At 41.4% G+C, this 18,916-nt stretch overlaps 2 protein-coding genes across 2 annotated transcripts; both read right to left on the bottom strand.

The window, feature by feature from the left end:
* Positions 1-99: 99 nt before the first annotated feature.
* On the bottom strand, positions 100-10,986 carry nxf1b (nuclear RNA export factor 1b). The gene is made up of 21 exons (XM_080529790.1): positions 10,890-10,986; positions 9,891-10,134; positions 9,443-9,578; positions 9,267-9,350; positions 8,999-9,103; positions 8,753-8,833; positions 8,564-8,633; positions 8,269-8,357; positions 7,891-7,998; positions 6,537-6,646; positions 3,200-3,236; positions 2,887-2,958; positions 2,680-2,735; positions 2,366-2,473; positions 2,172-2,230; positions 1,709-1,824; positions 1,575-1,617; positions 1,323-1,395; positions 900-1,082; positions 699-759; positions 100-251 (listed from the first exon to the last, which is right to left on the bottom strand). The coding sequence occupies exons 1-21, from the start codon at positions 10,924-10,926 to the stop codon at positions 213-215; spliced, it is 1,911 nt and encodes a 636-aa protein (XP_080385916.1). The 5' UTR covers positions 10,927-10,986; the 3' UTR covers positions 100-212.
* A 1,250-nt stretch (positions 10,987-12,236) lies between these two features.
* On the bottom strand, positions 12,237-15,832 carry bscl2 (BSCL2 lipid droplet biogenesis associated, seipin). Its single transcript, XM_080529811.1, has 10 exons — positions 15,538-15,832; positions 15,270-15,351; positions 15,032-15,175; positions 14,669-14,803; positions 14,136-14,233; positions 13,827-13,968; positions 13,217-13,295; positions 12,878-12,958; positions 12,740-12,784; positions 12,237-12,624 (listed from the first exon to the last, which is right to left on the bottom strand). Exons 1-10 carry the CDS (start codon positions 15,744-15,746, stop codon positions 12,470-12,472), a joined length of 1,170 nt encoding a protein of 389 aa, XP_080385937.1. The 5' UTR covers positions 15,747-15,832; the 3' UTR covers positions 12,237-12,469.
* Positions 15,833-18,916: the final 3,084 nt, after the last annotated feature.

An 18,916-nucleotide genomic window follows, 5' to 3' on the forward strand; every position in this document is an offset into this window, starting at 1 on the left:
AGATGAATGAAGTAAATGAATGCAGAATAAACATTTGAATAAAATCCAGTATATGAAATAAAAAGCAGGATAGAACATTATTTAACTTTAATCATAATCAGTACACAATTAATGGAGTCAATCCTTGTGTCCTCTTCCAATCAATTTGGCGAGCTTTTTTGAGAATTAAAGAAAAAGACAAAAATATTTAAAATGTTTCACAACCATCCGTTTCACTTTATGAAAGCGACATCTGGGATCTTTCCTTGAGCCTGGGGGGAGAGCAGAAGGTGTCATCATTAACCCTACAATGATGACTATGTACACATTACATTTGACTATGTAAGTTAATCATCTCAGTATACATCAGTCATAGCAAGGAAAAGTAATCTATGCTCGGGTCAGGGGTATTCAAAATGCTAGACGAAAGAAGAAGAATTGTTTAAATTAACAGTAGAGAAACTAAAACATAGCCTATCATAATAAAGGTCTGGAAGACGAAGTCCTGCTTAGTCAAAGTCAAGGTTTAGCTGATGATAGATTTATATACATTAATGCAAAAGGAGTATAGGTACCGTCAGCACCTAACATCCCCCCCCCAATATAAATATAAATATATATTTTTAACACATTTTCTATCCCTTATTAGGATGATGATTTGGGTCAAGGAACGTGCAGAATCAGTTTTTTTATAGAACAACAGGAGGCCCTTCTGTTACCTTGAGGCCTGTGTAGACTTGGGCAGCCTTGTTGAAATCCCATTCATTGTCCAGCAGACACCTGAGAAACAAATGGCAAAGTTGGGCAGAATAATCAAAACTAACAACTGAAGTGTTTTCTCCTCAAAAAGGTGACAAGTGAGTAAGGAGACAACACATACAATATGAAGCCTGGTGTTAAACCCCAACCGCACAACTTACTTCTGGGACCATTCCAGGTTCATGCCAGACTTTAGGGAGAAGGCAGCGAGCATCTCCTGCTGCGGGGCGGAGAGGGTGGGTACGGGACTGCTGGATGGGGTGGGGGCAGGCGCCACAAAGGCACGGCGGATCTCCTCGGTCGTGGCATTGCGCACAAACAGCTCGTCGTTCACTATACAAAGACTAACATAGAACATCAAAATGAGACAGAAGAATGAGTAAATAACCAAAACGCTATTGGGATGAAAATAAACCTCAAAGCAAAACCATCCAAGGACCCAACTGAACTTCCCGATTCATTATCAGAGTTTGTGCCGTTTTAGTCTTGTTTTTTTGTAGCCCATGTCATTTCTGGAAATAAAATCAACTCAACAAAGTTGTCCAAAAAAGTCTGCTCTTGGTAGTACAGATAACAACACCTACCTGGTACCTCCAGCTGGAACTGTGACGAACACTCGAGAGAAGGCTCTTACAGAGTCTCTGGATTTGCCTTCAACTTAGGTGAGAGGAAATATATGCGGTCATTAGCTTCTTTGTGAGACACTTGACCAATAGTTAGTTATAATGACATGATATAGATAAAGTATAATAAAGTCCATTCCATTCCACTCCATGATGAAAATAGTCAACAGTATAAATGTTCATGTTCTAGAAGTTAAAAGTCAACAGGCATACCTTCTTTGAACACTCCACTGACAGTGAAAGACAGCAAGGTGTTCTGTGAAAGTAGAGGGAGAGACAACTATGAGGTGAAGCAAAGGCGTGGGCTTTGGATGCAAGGGGATGGTTACAGGCAAAACTCTACTCACGGTGAAGGTGTTGACGTCCACATTCAGAGAGGCTGTGTCGTGCTGCGTCTTGGGTAGTTCGTTCAGGAAAGCGACCACATTCAGGCGAGTGTGCTTCAGTAAGCGGAAGCGCATAGCTGGAGAAACAAGAAGGGCAGAAGGATTCATTATGACCATCAGTGCATCAGCCTCCTATGAAGTCTCTCAATTCTGTGTCCTCTCTCCTTCTCTCCCCCTCAGAATGCATTGGAGAAGGCCGGGGGGGGGGGGGGCGATGTGAGGAATCTAGGAAACTTTTGAGATTCATCCAGTGTTTCTTTTCCTTCTTACATACACAACTTCAAAAACAATTTGGTGCTGCCAAGTTTCACTGCCAAGAGAACTCGCATTGACGTATATATTGTGGAGTTATGATATGTGACGTATATATTGTGGAGTGATATCAAACAACTCTGAACTACTTAATTAGAGGAAGGAGACTCACTGGGATCTTTGAGCTTTTTCAGGTTGCGGCTGTCTTTTTGGTAATCTCCAAGACTGCACCTACAGACAAAGGGAGACAATGGCTGCCTTAGAAACGGTGTAAATAGAAACAAAAGGAGAAAGAGACCAACTGACGAGCAACCATTGGTAACATGCGGCTGGAGAAACATGATATTGATGATTGGTCAGGGGTACCTGGAAGGGTTCTGCATGGAGAAGGGCATGCTTAAGGAGAAGGTCGCTCCATCGTGGTAGGCATCTAATAAGGGTTGTCTGTCTCCGGAGTCATACACACTGTAGTATCTGAGAAGAAGTCACCACAATATTATATATTATGAAGAGATTGTACTTTAAACATGAAATGTATTTAGACAGAAACATATTTGACCATCAACAAAGTATGATGATGGTGAGTGTCAACTGCATTGGCATAACGCATATGTGTTTGTGTAGTGTGTACATATACTGGTTTCTCCTTATTGCACATATCAGAATTGAGTGAAACTCACTGCTGTAGGAAGGCAAGGATTGGAGTCTTGATGTCTTCAGAGTAGAAGTAACTGGGCTGAGACCGCAGAGACAGAGGGTGAGCATTTTCAACCAACATGACAACACTTCCTCTAAACACATGGTCGTGGTGTGTGAAATGTCTTTGGAGACACTGGCTATTAATGAAAATGCCGGCCCCTAAATGAGGCAATGAGGTCATTTATTACCTTGCAGGTTGGCAGGGCAGCAGGAGTCACCTCAACATCAAAGCCAATGGGCGGGGGAAGATCTTGACCATCCTAGTGAGACACGGAACAGACAACAAAGACAGAAGACAAAAGGCGATTAGACAAAAAGGACTTGTTTTCTTCAAGACGTAACTAGTCAACTGTGAGTTGAATAGAGAAATGTCCCTTTATGAAATCCTTTAATTGGCACTGAATTGATCATCATAACAGTTGGTGAAGATTGATGATTGATAATAATAATAATGCAGAATGGATAATTGCCCATTTGTGGTTAAGGAAACAGAATCCTTACCAGTTTGAGAAGCCTCGGAAACCGCTCTCTCACAGCACTGTCTCACATTCACAAAGACAGAAGATACAAGAGAAAGTAGTTAGTGCTGAGTGAATGTAATGAACCTAGGAGACATCATCTAACCACACGTGCTCATGACCTAACAGCATCCTCCGTGGCCAATTATGTGTCATTATAACAACTATCCAAATGGTGCTGCTATCCTTCCTGTCCAGTAACTGAAGTTAAGGGAGGAACCAAAAACAACCACCATGGATGTATTCCTAACTTGGTAAAGAAGCAGTTTCTATTGAGATGCATTCAACTGATTGTTTGGGATACAAAACACCCATGGCTATTCATTGAATGCGTCAGCTGACAGTACTGGTCACAACAATCAACAAGAGGTACGTTATACTAGTGACACATCCTCAGGTGCTCATGTGAATAGTATAACAAAGAATAAAAAAATAAAACAAAAAGGCCAAATCAATCTGCAACAAAGAACCCAATTTCGCCACCCACCCCCGGCCCCGGCCCCTTTGTCCTGCAGCATGGTACTCACCCCACCGTGATACTCACCGTCCCCCCTACACGCCGAGACACAGTCTTGAAGGGTGGGGGAGGGGTAGGGGTGTGAGGGGGTTAACTCGGTGGGTTGTGTGCGCTCACACCAACAAGAGACAAATAAATGCTTTTCACACCTATATAGTGGGAGTGGATTAGTGATTCTGAGTAGCCACCGGGTGTGGGAACATAATGCTCGTAAATATGGTGTACAACTAGTCAAATGATGTTGATGTCTGCTCTGTCTAATATACACCCATGTGACCAGAAGAGGTAGAAGTAGAAAGTAAAAGGTAGAGAGGTAGCAGAGGTGATGATAGATCAGAGATGAAGGAGATGAAGCAACATGAAGCAGATATGCAGGAGGTTAATGTAACACTCATCAGGTGCCATGTTGCATGCCTTGTTGTGTGGAAAACAACCAGTAACTAAACATAAAACCTGTCATCAGTGTATCTCACCAAAGCCATAACAACAACAAAGAGAGGTTGAGGGAAGTGGTAAACATAAAAAGACAAGCACGCCAGGTGTCAAATTAAAAAAGCAAATGGGAGTTGACTAAATGTTAGTTGAGGAGATCATTAATGTACTGACAAATAGAGAGAGGGAGAAAGAGAGAAATGAAGCTGAGCCCTGAGCTCCACTACAGATCACTAATGGGAGGGACTTCTTTCAACAACTGAGCTGTATTCAGAGGAGCATTGATTCATGAACCAATGGCATTGCACATATTATTGCACAACAGTGGTCACAATTGTCAGCTCAACCAATTTGGACCCCACTTCCAAAAGTGACAACTTTAACATTGTATTGGGTAGCTAAACAAAAAAAAGGACATTAAATGTCCTTAATTGGTTATATCTTTTTGGGGAAACATGTTGAGACCAATATTGTAGACATCCTAGTGACCATTCTGAGGTAAGCGCATGTCTACATGCCAACAGAACACCTCTATCCGAGGTAAAGGATGCAACTTCATTTCAATAACTTATATTTATCAAGAGTGTATCAGTAAAACACACTCATGAACATTTCTTACTTTGTGTCCTTCTTTTAGTCAGACTGTTACACTCCAAGAATGGGCCCACAAACTTGACATAAACAAGCCTTCATTTAGAGGTATGTTAGATTTGGGGAATTATGATAAAGCTTGTATTTGGGAACTCTGCTTGGCTCTTTGATTAAAAAGAACTTTCTCCTTCTCCAACCCCAGGCCTGTAGAGCACACGTCTTCAGCAGCAGCAGAATCATCTTCTTTTCTTCTTCACCGCAGTGTCTTCTTCATTCAACGTACACTGTACGTTAATGTGCTCTGGCCAGATGCGCGACTGTGCCTGCCTTAGGTTGCCCCGGTAAGAGTAGGTGGGATCTTACCCGTCATTGGCTAACCAGCCTTCAACACTGGCCACATTCCAGAGCCTGATTAGAGAATATGGGTGGAGGAGAGGAGGTACCAGCAGCCCAATCTTCATTTAGCACAAGCAGACAGTAAAAACCATGTTTCCCATATGAATCTATAAGGATTACTTTTCTGCACACCAGCTTATTTCTCCAAGCTCTTCCCAAAATATAATGTCTCAATGACCATCAAGGGGCACAATACTGTGGTCAATATCTATGATAAGCATAGGTCTTTGGTGAGTTCAAGGTAATACCTTCTCAAATTTAAATGGAGGATGCATGGATTTTGACTTTGTAAATATGACAAGAGGGGTGTCTGTAGGGAGCACAGGGTCATCTCCACTGCAGAATATGAATGGAGAGAAAAGATCAACTGCAGAGTTGCAGAGAGGGAAAAGGGAGAGATAGATTGAGTGAGAGACAGACAGACAGACACAAAAGATCACTAAGGCACAGATGAACCCACATCTAGAAGGTGTCAAGGGTTTAGATATGTCAAGCAAAGAGATTAGCCTAGATGTAGGTATGGTCCTCAACTATGACATGTGTTGGCTATGATAAACCATCTGGTGTGAAGACGTTTTTTATTATTTTAATTTGAAAATTGAAATGGGCATGTATCGCTGGCATGCCTTCAATCAAATCCAATCAATTAAAACGTTTTGGATATGCAGTGAACAGTGGTGCTTCCCCAATCACAATGAACATTTGTCACAATCCCAACGTCGAGCAATTCATTGTTTCAAAACTAATGTGCGACAGACATCTAAACACTGAGACATTCCATCACCTGTTTAAACAGAGTGCACAATGTTATGGTAGTAACTAAAGATGCACCGGTCCAACACTAGGCATTGTTATCAGGCCGATATTGGCCTAAAATAATGGATCAGGAAACGGAGATGGGGAATTCTATTTACTGGTCCGATGCCAAGACGCAAACTGTCGTAAAAACTTTCCAAACACATGCATCGACTGGCGGCTGCACAGCTGAGGTGACATGCAAGTGCAGTGTCAACAATAGTGACCTGCGGTCTGGAATTACTTCATACACATCTTGTTGCAAAATTTGCAAGGCGATTGCTGTGAGGGGTGGTAGTAACATTTCACAATTCCTAGCTTGAGCATGGTGTTTACGATTTTTAGACAATATTGATGCAAAACACATACACACAGAGCTTGTATACAGCTGTTTAAAAGAAAACAAAGTCGGTGTCAGCAATGAAAAAGTGGTATCGGTTCATCCCTAGTAGTAACAGTGACCGTGACACAAATTCTTCCAAAGTTGGGTTTCCAATATACAGAGAAGAGGATGCTTAACTACCACCTTCCCCTACTCATTCACAACATACTGTCAACAGAATATCACTCATTCCATGTGTGAACTGACCTGACGTAAACAACCTGGTCCTTGAAATGGTCGCAGAGCGGGTTCCTCTCCAGCCAAAGTTCTGTCAGCTTTAGACCCTTTATCCTGTCCAGCTCACGCTCTGTTTTGATCTGGAATGACAGGGGAGTCAACCGGGGGCAAACAAAAGAGAAATTGCAACGGTCTCGGTCAAACAAAATGAAAGACAGGGAAAGGGATGCTGTGTACTGTAACACAGCTGTTACATCTGGTACTGATATTGGCAAGAGACAGGCACTGATACAGAAGTGATATGCTCCTACTATAATCAATGTTATCTGCTACACCGGCCAGTAAGCAGCACATTTGGACATGAGATGCCCGTTTATGCAGCATAATTGTACACTTCGAGTCTATATCAACAAATCTATGCACATCTCACATGTAAACCCATAGTAAACAGACAGAAAACGTGGTTTGCTATTCTGGACCAGTGTTGGGCAACGGTACTTTTTAAAGTAACTTCTTAGGTTACAATGTTATTTACTGTGGAAAGTAACTTGTTACATTACTTTTCCGTTACCAAAAACAAAAAACCCTCTGAAGATGCCTTGCACATGTATGTATGTCTTATTCCCAGTAGAGGGCGTCCTCCACCGTTGAGAGCTTGACTATAGATAATACTGATAGACTACAGATAATACTGACATGTAAAGCAGCTTTTGGAGATATTACTTCCTCCTAGGACAAAGCATCTCAACACAACGGCAGCAAACGTGGCCTTTCTCAATTCTTGTGAAGCTGTTGTCTCAAGTTTAGCCTTCTAAAATATTAAACAAATTTGGTTTATTTTGTTGCACACAACAATGGCATCACATTATGAAATATATAAGCAATCACAATTTGCTATTTACCAGCACATTTATGTTTTAAATAAAGCTACAGCTATTTTAAATATAGTTTAATATATCCTGATAACAATCACATTTGCACGTTTCAAGCTTCTTGTTTAGCAATTCCTTGAAATGCTTCCTTTGAAAACTGTATCAAATTTGCTTGGGCATGTTATAAGTGTAACAATGTTCGTACAGAAACAGGATGAGCGCAAACCTGTGGCGTATGTAGGATTCTAATTTGTTGCCGTTGAGAAAGAAAATAAAAGGAAATAATATTGGAAAACTAACAACCTTTTTTTTTAACTCTGAATACTTTGTAACAGGTTACCCCCCCAACATTGTCTGGACTTCTACGCTTCTGGTTTAGCAGCTTAAAAAAAACACGCTGAAGGAATGCAATCTGATGTTCCTCCAGTAGCAGGCAGCTACCTAAAACTGACACAGACAGGAAATGACTGCGATGGGTCCCATTGAGCAACGCCTGGCCCCACCCGCCTCACCTCGTTTTGAGAAAGGTTGAGTGTCTTCAGGTTGGGAACCTTGGTGACGAGCTCCACCAGGTCCTCCAGCCGACACAGCTTGTTGTTGCTGAGGTTGAGGCAAACAAGCTGTGGAGCAATATTATAAAAGTTACATATAAGTTTGTGGTAATTTAGGACGACAATTAAAAGGAGTAGAAGCCACACACTCTAGTTCCAGATGCCAAAAAATTGTTTTAATATGACAACGGTTGTCATATTAAAACCACATTTTTGCATCAGGAACTAGAGTGTGCGGCTTCTACCCCTTTTAATAGTATTTTGCTCCGTTGCCAGCACCCCGTCTAGGTTTTCTGGGTGTGCGTTCTCTTCTTTTCGAATTTAGGACAACAGCCATACCTCTGGAATGTTCTCCTCAATGATCTTAATCACAGCCTGCATAGAGTTCTTTCTGTTCAACTGCACATCAATGTTCTGAGACACCAGATCTGTAAAAATAGTGTCAGGGAACCATTGGGAATTATATTATATTATATTCAACTTTATTGTCATTGCAGAGTACAAGTAGGCTACTAGACAACGAAATGCAGTGGGAACCATTGGAATGTAGATAACTATTCTGCTATTGTATATGAAAATGCAAATTGAATGCCAACACATTTTCGTTGTGACTACATGCCGGTCTTGTGCTTACCTGGGTCTATCCGGATGTTGTTCAAATCCAGGGCTTGCTGAGAGCCATCGAAGCGTTTAGCCATGCATTGCTTAAGAGGGAAAGAGATTACTTTACAGCCATTCAGCCCAAATAGTGCATAATATATCAAGTGTAAAAAAGTCAAAAAGTTGCGGATTACCTAATTAACACCGCGTCTTATCATCTTACCTTCAAGTGTTCAAGATCCCCTGGTTTCAGTTCAGACTGAAGAAATGCCGGCGGTGAACAGGGATGCATTAGTACGGTCACCTGGGGATGGAAAATACTGTGGTAAAAGACTGAACCCATGTTTCTAAAGACAATCTCAGAGCTAAATGCCAGGTGCTACTGTCATTTTGTGTCTGTTGCCGAACAAAGGAAATCCCACATTACGCTAATTGATGATCATCATACAGGCGGGACATGGGACAGTACCTTGTAGCCCTCTTTATCTGTGATCTTCCGAGATACTTTCGACAAGGCATTTGCAGTAGTGGAATCTTCAATGTAGAACTGTGCTCGGTTGCCTTCTATGTGGAACTTTGGAAAAAGCAGAGGGGAAAATAGAATGGTAAATATGGAAGGTTAATTTATTAAAGTCTGTAAAATGTTGCTAATTCAGGTAACAGCATTTGTTTAAAATGTTAAATGTTTTCATGCAAATCAGGTAAAGCTTAGAAACGAGACACAAATTGTGACTTACATGTACTGGGGTGAAAGGCATGGTGCAGATGTTCTGTAATGACTTCAAGAGCCACTCTTTGTCAAATTTCTTTCCGTGGGGGATCTGTAAGTCACAACATCAATATTACTTTATGATAGGGCCCAAAATTAAACAGCAAGAGGCAATATGTGGCAGAGAGAGGGCAGTAGACTTACAGAAATCTTAAACCAGGTTTTGCGGCCACCTCCTCCTCCTCCATCCCCTCCTCTGTTACCACGACCTCTCTGACCCCCTCCTCCTCCACCACCTCTGCGACCCCGGTCAAACCGATTCGGCCTCCCGTAAGGATTACTGTCATTCACAAACAAGGAATAAAAAAATCACTCCTGAGACCATGTCCTGCTCACATGTCATCCATTGTTCTGAATTCTGTTTGGATTGTCTACCCTTTTTGTGGTGCACTCATTCATGCCCCCCCATGGATGTACAATCATTAAATTAGTGTAAGAGATATGGTCAAAAGTCCCTCTAGGATGTGCTTTAAATTAATGTACTGCTTTTAAATACATGGGGGAGAGTGAACAACTGCAACCTTCAGCTAGAAGGAAAGAGAATCGGACCAGAGCCAAAGAAAATGCTCACTCTGCTTTCACACAAACTCACAATCTGTGTTGAGAGGATCCATCCTGGGAGTTGCCATCCATCATAGCCACGTCTCCATCATCATCATCAAACCTTGCTCTGGGTCCAGGACCACCGCCGCCTCCTCCTCCTCCTCCTCCTCCTCCTCTTTGACCACCACGATTCCTTGGTCTCTGCGCCTGCTGGTCGCTGTACATGGGGGCCCTGAATGGACCTCTGCCTTTACGGTTGCGACATTTTTGTCCTCCAGCTCTGTCATCATGATCTGGAACACATAATACAGTAGTCTCTACAGTGAGTCAGCACTTCAACACATAAATTCAATGACACAAAATATTGCTTTATAAATCAACAACTTTTTCTGTTTTCTATTCAACTGATTTTCACTAGTAAAAGGAGCGAATTTACAATCCTTTCAATGAAGGATAATACAATATCAATGTAGCCATATGACTATCAATAATGTCTTGTACAAAGGGTAGATCATGTAGCAGTGGCCTGACTGGTAAACAAATACATCCAATGCTAGAGGGAACGCTCGGCGTGCCATGGATTCAAGGGGTTTGGACTAGGCTAATCCCTGGAGCAAAACTGTAACCTACATGGCACGTTGACGTTTGCATGTTTACAAATATAAAACATTATATGAGGTTTCACGAATTATAGAATGATTAGAAACTGCGTTTAATGCCAGAATGATTAGAAACTGCGTTTAATGCCGTTTGAATATGGAATGAAGCGTTCCAGCAATTAGACAGACCCAAGAAAGGTAAACGTGCTAACATCGGGGTCGTCATATCCAGGACAGCGAGATAGCTAAGCGTGCTACTAGTGTTTGTTCAACTGACAAAACACAAATGGTTTCAGAGTTGCCTTTTACTTATGAAGCTCTTTATAGAGACCTCCCCGGCCCCGATGGGAGGGTGGAGGAACTTTATCAAGCGAACTTTTAAAGGTTACTGCCTGGTAATCTGACTAGCTGCCTGGCTAACAACACTAGCTCGCCAACTCTCTACGTACCGTTGTTGTAGTAGCGCGTATCGTCAGCTGATGACATAGTCAGGACCCAAACACGAACTAAAACAGAAATAACTGATTCCAACTGCAGTGGATATAGTTATCTCTGTTCATACAAATAAAAATGTTGCGCTCATGCGTAGTAAGGATGTTCGTCCAGCATGCATAAGCTATCCAGCGATGTTGACTGTCTGTCCTGAGCATGTGCATCACATCTCCGACTCTGCTCGATGTTCTCTGCTGTCGACTCACGACTGTTTACGTCATACACGTTTTGAATCTGGAGACCATAGTTACCAACAAGTTTCACAGAATAACATTCATAAACAAATATAATCATCTACTACATAACTACAATACCGACACAATAAAACTGGGTAAAAACTGTTGAGGCAATGAACGCAATTGTTGAACTGGCATTTATTAACTCAAGTATCAAGCATAAATAACATGTAGCATTCTTTGCTGGAAATGTATTGTATGTAATCTTACATCTCCCCCCCCCCCAGTAAAATAACGCATTATATTACACACAATAATTTACTCGCTTGCAACAAATGTCTTCTTTGGTATGAAATTGGCGGGATCAAACATAGATTTGTAAATCAATTTTGAGTATGGTATGAACATACAATAATTATTATGAAATGTAAAATGTATTATTCACAATAATGCTCAAATAGGGCAACTTGCATTTCATTCATACGCAACTCAAACCATATTCCATTCAGAATCATTGCATTTATGAACTTCATCAGAGAAATAACAAAACATTTTTTTATTTAACCTTCTTTGCTCCTTAAACCATCTTTTAAATAACATTATATGTAACACAGAAAAATACACATATTTTAAAAACATAGTAACAAATAGTGGACTGTGTAACAGCAACAAAAAAGTTCATACAATACTTTTTACTTTTTTACACAAGTCAAGAATGACCGAAGAAACTATGAGACTCTAAATAGGTAACAGTCAACAGGAGTCAATTTAAAAAAAACGTTTTGAACTTGGGCTCTTATGTGCCAAATACCCTTACTATATTCTTCAGTATTCTTAGGGTAACCATAGGCCTCTGAGACAGCAATTTATTATCCAGTTGTATTTAGGAGTGGGATATAATCTATGTGAGATACAATGTAAGAACTGGATAACTGATCTATAATCTTGATGCTACATTCTTGTCCCTAAAGAAGTGTATTAGAGTGTCGCTCCTGATCTTCACATGCAGTAAGATCTTTAAAGTCCTCTTCCATAGTTGTTTGAGCACTAACCTTCACTTCACCCACACTAATAAAATACTACAATGAAAAGCGAAGAAGAGCTGAGGTCAGGGTTTAAATGAGGTAAACTTGTTTTGAAGACAGGTAAATAAAACACAAGTTCACTAACTAAAATTATACAAGTAATGTTTGCACATTCATTTGTATATGTGTGTTGGTGAGTGTGTATTTGTGCTAGTCAGTTTGTCAATCTGTTTCTTAAGTCCATCAGTCTTTGTCAATGTCTGTGTGTGTTTGTGAAAGGGAAAGGCACATTAAGATACCTTGGCGTGTATAATTGTTTGAGAGCTGAGCTATGCTTCAAAGACTCATCCAGGGTCCCTGTCTTTGCCTGAGTGTTGTTTCCCCCTGTTGAGGCACCTGGGGTCCCTCCAATCGAGAATCATCAGACTCTTCCACACTCACATCCGTCTCAACAATCTGAGGGGCCTCCAAGAGTACCGGGGGCTCATCGGCTGAACCAGGGAGGATGAAAGAGAGAAAAGTTGAGTTAGTAAAATTACTGTCAGTGGACACTAAAGATATAATCATTAAAGTGAAAGATAGATTTCTTATTTGTCCGAAAGATACCTGTCTCGTTCAGGGAACCTATCACCCCTGGTGTCTCCAACTCCCCTACAAAAATGAATGCAAAGCAATATTGTAACTGTACAGACTCCAGCAACATCACAACAGAGTAACTTATGTTGTACATAACACAACACTCACCTTTCTTTTTAACTGATGCTGCCAATCTGGATTCTTCCAATGGGTCAGCCAAGAGATCATCGTCTTTTTCAGGCTTTTTAGCTGAAACACATTCACATTAAACTCAATTTTGATATTTACATGTATTACGGATAAGTAGTAATCAATTAAGATGCATGTTATGTAGCACATATATAACCATAACATAAATGTTATGCAGCACATAACAGAAGGTTCTTGACTGGCCAAGTCAATCTTCAGATTTAAATCCAGACCTCGAAACAAACAACAGCTGAAGATAGCTGCAGGACAGACCTGGCAGAGCATCACCAAGCGTCTGTTGTGGAATAAAACACTCACTCTGTGTGGAAGAATTTCCCATGCGCTTCCGAGCCTCCTCTCTTCTCTGCTGCAGGCGAGTCGTGTCTCCCATCATAACCTTGGCACGGACATAAAAAAAGAGAACAAAACATTGTGGGTCTTTTAAGAACAGGTTATGGATAAACCAGCAGATACATTTTTTTGTTTTTGTTTAGTTTTTTCAGATTTCATCCCTTTTTTTCACCCAATTTGGTAGCCAATTGAACCCAACCTAGCATCCAATTATCCCCTGCCTATTGCATAGGATCCGCCGCACGACCCCGTGGCCGGCAGTCCCAGAAGAGGCCGCCAGGCAGACTAGCTGACTGGCTCCTCGAGCCCAGCACCGTTATTCCGGCACCCAGGGGGCGGTGTTGCGCGACGGATCCTTGTCCAGAAATACTCCTATACCGCCCTCGGAAGCGGCCGCCCAATATGCCGCTTCCCGTGTGCCTCGGCCATATCTGGATCTGGCGAGCCGGGATACGAACCCCGGCCCCGGTGGGCAGCATGCACTAGTGGCCAGTGCGTAGACCGCTACACCACCGCGGGGCCGAGCAGATACATTCTTATGTAGAACTGGGAGAGTGGTACTCTACTCAGTACTTACCTTGACCCTGACTTGCTCTGGCGGCCAAAGTCCCCCCCATATAAATTGCAGGTAGCCGAAGAGCACCATCACACTAAGGAAGGCGAAGTTACTGGCCACTCCGACCACTGCAGACATCAGGGGGAAGTTGTACAGAAGGTATCTATGAAGACAAAGGGGTGGGAGAGACGAGACAGAGGAGGATGTTGGGGGACAGGAGGTATGGAGGGGAAAGGAAGACAAAATAAATTGTGTTGATGAAATAAGAGAAAAGCAAAGTTACAGAGAAAATCCAATCTATTCCATGTCTACATGGCTGGTTAGTCATACCTGATTCCAGTGAAGTAAGCATGGATTCGGAGCTGCGCAGAATACATCTGTACCCGCCGAGACTGGATCTCAATGACGGCGCCGACAGTGGGTTGGTACTTAAAGTGCAGAGGTTGAAAATGAATACAGAGATTGTATTTAGGTTGGAACACATGGAAATGTACTCCTTTGGATTCTGACCCTTAATCACAAGAGGTAGAGGTATTGGTTCATTGTGAGCATAGGAAGATTGAATTCTCCTAAAAGCTATGTTTGATTAGAGCTTCTTCACACAAGTGAACTGAAATTGAATATTATTATTTTTTTAAATCAACATCACTGTCAAATACATTACATTCTTTTTGGTTTGTTTTTTTTATCTTCACACTTGCTTTGGCAATGTTAAGTTGATCACAAGATCGAGACATTGCTCAGTATTCTGGAGAGCACAGTATAGATAGTGTGAAATATTATAAGTGTGAAATGTTATGTATTATTGGTGGGAGGGGAACATTGATTTGATATGTATATAAGCCACCACAAACAGCACTCACAGAATTAGCTTTGTAGTCTGAGAAGAGCTCAATCTCAATATGCTGCTTCTGTTCTGCCATCCCGGTCATCAGCAGAGGGGAGAACAGTAGAGTACTCAGGGTCTGCAGAAGGCTAGAGCGGTAATGCAGCATAGCCTGGTGGTAATGAATGTGTTAATGTCAGAGGGCGAAGACTGTCAAGTGAGAAGTCAATTACAGACTATTAAGATAGACAATTATAGATTACACAGAAATTAAACAGGTTACACCAGTAGGACTAACAATGGATATCAGAGCTTTAAAAAAAAAAAAAAAATAATGTGTGGGAGGGAAGGGACAACATACTGCAAACCTAGCACATAATGACAAGCACTTCACACTTACAGAGCGCGCCACAGATGAGACTGTCTGGCCACCCTTGGTGTAGCAAGACATCCTAATCATGAACATGCCGAGCTGTTCGTTGACTGGCGACTCTGGCATTTCCAGCTCTAAAGATATTCTATATGGCTGACCATAGACCATAACCTGAGAAAGATAAAAAGGGGGTAGAGTAAAAAGGACAAATAAAACAATAAGAACATTATACATTAGAAGGATAGTCAGTATATGAAAAGCAGACCTGGTCTTTGCCATTCTTCAGCAGTGAAATGTTGGCCTTGGGGAAAGAACAAATGCCTGAGCTGGAGGAATCACAGTCAGAGCTAGAGGCAAAAGTGGAGAGAGGAAAAAGGGTGTTTTTTACAAGTACAGGTAAAAGAAATTACCTTTATATTTGTATTTTATTTGTTATATTAGGGTGAGTGAATGGAGTGTGTGGACTAAAATTGAAGCACAAAATGAAACAATAAAAATAATTTAAAAATGTCTTCCCTATAATGTCTCAGTACCTGTAGTCATAGTGGACAGGCGTGGAGAAGCTGGCGGTGGGCATGTAGGAGTAGTAGAAGCTGCCATAGAGGAAGATGGACACCCACAGCAGCAGCACTAGAATGCACAGCAAGATGCCAGCCTGCAGTAGAGTCCGACGAGCTCTGAGCAGAGTAACCGCTGCCACATCTTGCACCCATAGCAGAACCGGTCCCATAATACCGCCCATTATGAACGGCCCAACAGTGACTCTCTCAGGCTGCCGTCTCTGGTCCTGACGTCCCAATCCAGTCTCTGAAGTCTCCCTGCCTGTTACTCCTGATATACCTGCAGTCACAAGCCTCTCTCTCTCCACCCTCATACCCTAAAAAGTTTTACTGTTAAACTGAGATGTAGGAAGCCCACTTAAATTCTTCTTCTTATGAGTAACTTCTGCAGTAAGCTGTAAAACAAAGGCAAAAGTAATTCAGATGATACCAATGAATATGTATTGATTCATTCTGCAATTCAATATCACATAGAATCCACTCTAATTAGACTAGATAGACATTTTAGGGGCAAGATTTCCAGTGCTTCAAACAATGCGATAAAAGCCACAATCTGGGATTCATTTTTCAGCAAAACAGCAGCCCTGCAACCTATTTTTGTAAACAGCTTAGGGTTAGAGCTAGGGAAATGTAATCCCCCCTCAAATTCCCGGACAGATGGGATGATTTACATTTATGGCATTTATATTCTTCAAGAATCAATGGTATCATAGATTCCTAGAATGTGTGGTTGCCCTGTCAAGGGACATGTGAGAGAGGAGCAATTAGACATGGCAATTAGTAATGAATGTGGTGGAATGACGCAGTCAATGTAGCTAGCTAGCTCTTCTGCGTTAGAGGACATTAATTCACAATTAGGAGCCTACATTTACCTCTGTCTAAAAACAATAATCTCGTTTGATGTTGCCATGTGAGTCGTCGTTTAGTTGGCAGATACCGGGAGCTTTGAAACTACTAGTCCCGCCCCCTAGTATGTCTACCAATGGGTGACTATTCGCTAGCTACTGACAACATCCGAATGTAAAATATAAAAATAAATACCAAACAGATGGCTAAATTAGAAATAGCGGCTAATTACTCATCAATGTCTAAGATAGCTACTTCACAGTGGGCACACAATAGATAACATATTTCATAACGCCACTCATGTGTTTTTTTAAAAGCTAGCTTTTATGATAATTTGATGACTGCCCAATATCTGTAGATAGCTTGCTAGCAACTGCATGGCTAAAAATAAATAAATTGTACGTCCATAGTCATAGTGTGTACTCACCTCTGCGCCTAATGTAGAGTATTATTATGAAAATTAAAACCTAAAGCGTTAAAATATCTGAGCAGAGAGAGTGACACTTTTCTAGTTTGTTTTCCTGGCTATATGCAAAACAACACCACATGACCAACAACCACGCTACGGCAAGGAAGAAGGGACTAAATCAGAAATAAATTAATATTTTTCCTGATTTTTTTAGAAAGATGCTTTGAAATGTTCTCTTTTGAGTACGTGTATTGTTTTATTTATTTATTATTTACTGCTTGCTTCAGTTACTTATAACCACCAATTGTCTTTAGGAAACGCCCTTTCTTATTATTAGTGGGTTAACCCTACTTCAGCCACTCCAGCCATACCTCTCTGACCGATATGGGAGAGACAAGAGTGATATGGCCAAGTGATGGGGATCGCTGGTAGTGATGTTATCAGGGTGGGAGAGACCATTGACGGCAACAAGATATAATGTAAAAAGACCCAGAGACTGCAGCAGTTCCCATGGCAACAACACATGAATGTGTGTGTGTGTGTGTGTGTGTGTGTGTGTGTGTGTGTGTGTGTGTGTGTGTGTGTGTGTGTGTGTGTGTGTGTGTGTGTGTGTGTGTGTGTGTGTGTGTGTGTGTGTGTGTGTGTGTGTGTGTGTGTGTGTGTGCGTCTGGTGCAAATATAAATCACATGATAAATGCTAACCAACTATATTGAGTTAGGCTGCGTAAAAATATTGACAAAACAGCATGGTCATCTTGTATTATGGCAGTTATTTCTAACAACATTCACCCCCCTCATTCCCTCTGTATCGAATACTTGGTATGATCCATTCCAGCCCACATAAGAAAATCAATTCCTATGGAACCCTCCTCCCTGCACTGGCAGATTCCACTCGCTGCAGAGGGGTTTTTACCCATATACCAGGAGCCTGGTAGTCATTGTAGCAGAATTGCAGTGCACTGGACTGTACAGAGCAGGGCAGCATCTACACTGTCAATGAGGGGTGGGGTCCAGCTACACTGAAATCACAAACACAGACAGATAGAGGGTGAGAGATCAAGAAAGATAGAGAGAGAAGAGGAGGGAGAGAGAGCACCTGAAGAGGAATATAACAAGGGTAAGGAAGAGGAGGAGGTGATGAGGAATAATAAGAGGAGAGGGAGAGGCCTATAATGGTTTTAATTGACTCCTTTATGGACTGGTCTTTGGCCTCTCTTTCTCTGAACCTCTATTTCTCTACACACTCCTTGTCCATCTTACATTAATTTTCTTCTAAACCCTTTTTCTGTTTGTCATTTGAGAAGGATTATGTTAACCATTGGTGTGCAAATATTCCCGGCATGTTTGATGTTGATGTGATTTGACAATATTCACACGTACTTGGTGTATCTGTGTGCCGTCGTGCTGTAAGTCTGTCCTATTGGCCCAGTTTATTGTTTCATTCAAATGGTATGGGTTCCTGTTAAACAGGTCCCTTAAAAGACTGGGTGTTAGGTGTCAGATGTATTACAAAGCGGTTTATTTTTTTCATCCTGTGAACTTGTTTCTATCTATTGTGTATCATAATCTAAAGCAGGCTTGTGTCCTTTAACCCCTAATTACAGACACAATTATGATCTGTTTGAGCCTGTTTTATGTTATTCACCAGTTACAACAATATGTCATGTTAGAGAAAATTATACATGGTCTATGGATAGGCTATACATAATAAGCCATTAAATGTGCTCTTGGTACACATATTTCAGAAAAAACACATCTCTTCCGGTTAGATGCACAAACATTTTAACTGACTCAAGCTGACTATCTGTAGGACAGCAAATGCACGTCAAGGCTAAAGCTCTTAAATATGTCCTGTGGTGTACAGTACAAGGGAGATGTAATAAAAAGCATCTCTTTATTCAATAGATTTATACCAAGGTGAAGTATTGGTTTCAAAGGCAAAGGGCTTTTAGCATGGGATGTAGTAAATGACACCAATGGTCCAGAGAGATGGGTGAGGGGGGGTGGAGAAGATAAAGGCATTTTATAGTTTGCTCTGGTAGTGAAAGTCAGTAATATCCTAGTCTCACAATGCTAGACTCCACAAGATCAGGATGA

Source organism: Nansenia antarctica (genome assembly GCF_963989245.1).
Source record: "Nansenia antarctica genome assembly, chromosome: 4".
NCBI lineage: Eukaryota > Metazoa > Chordata > Actinopteri > Argentiniformes > Microstomatidae > Nansenia > Nansenia antarctica.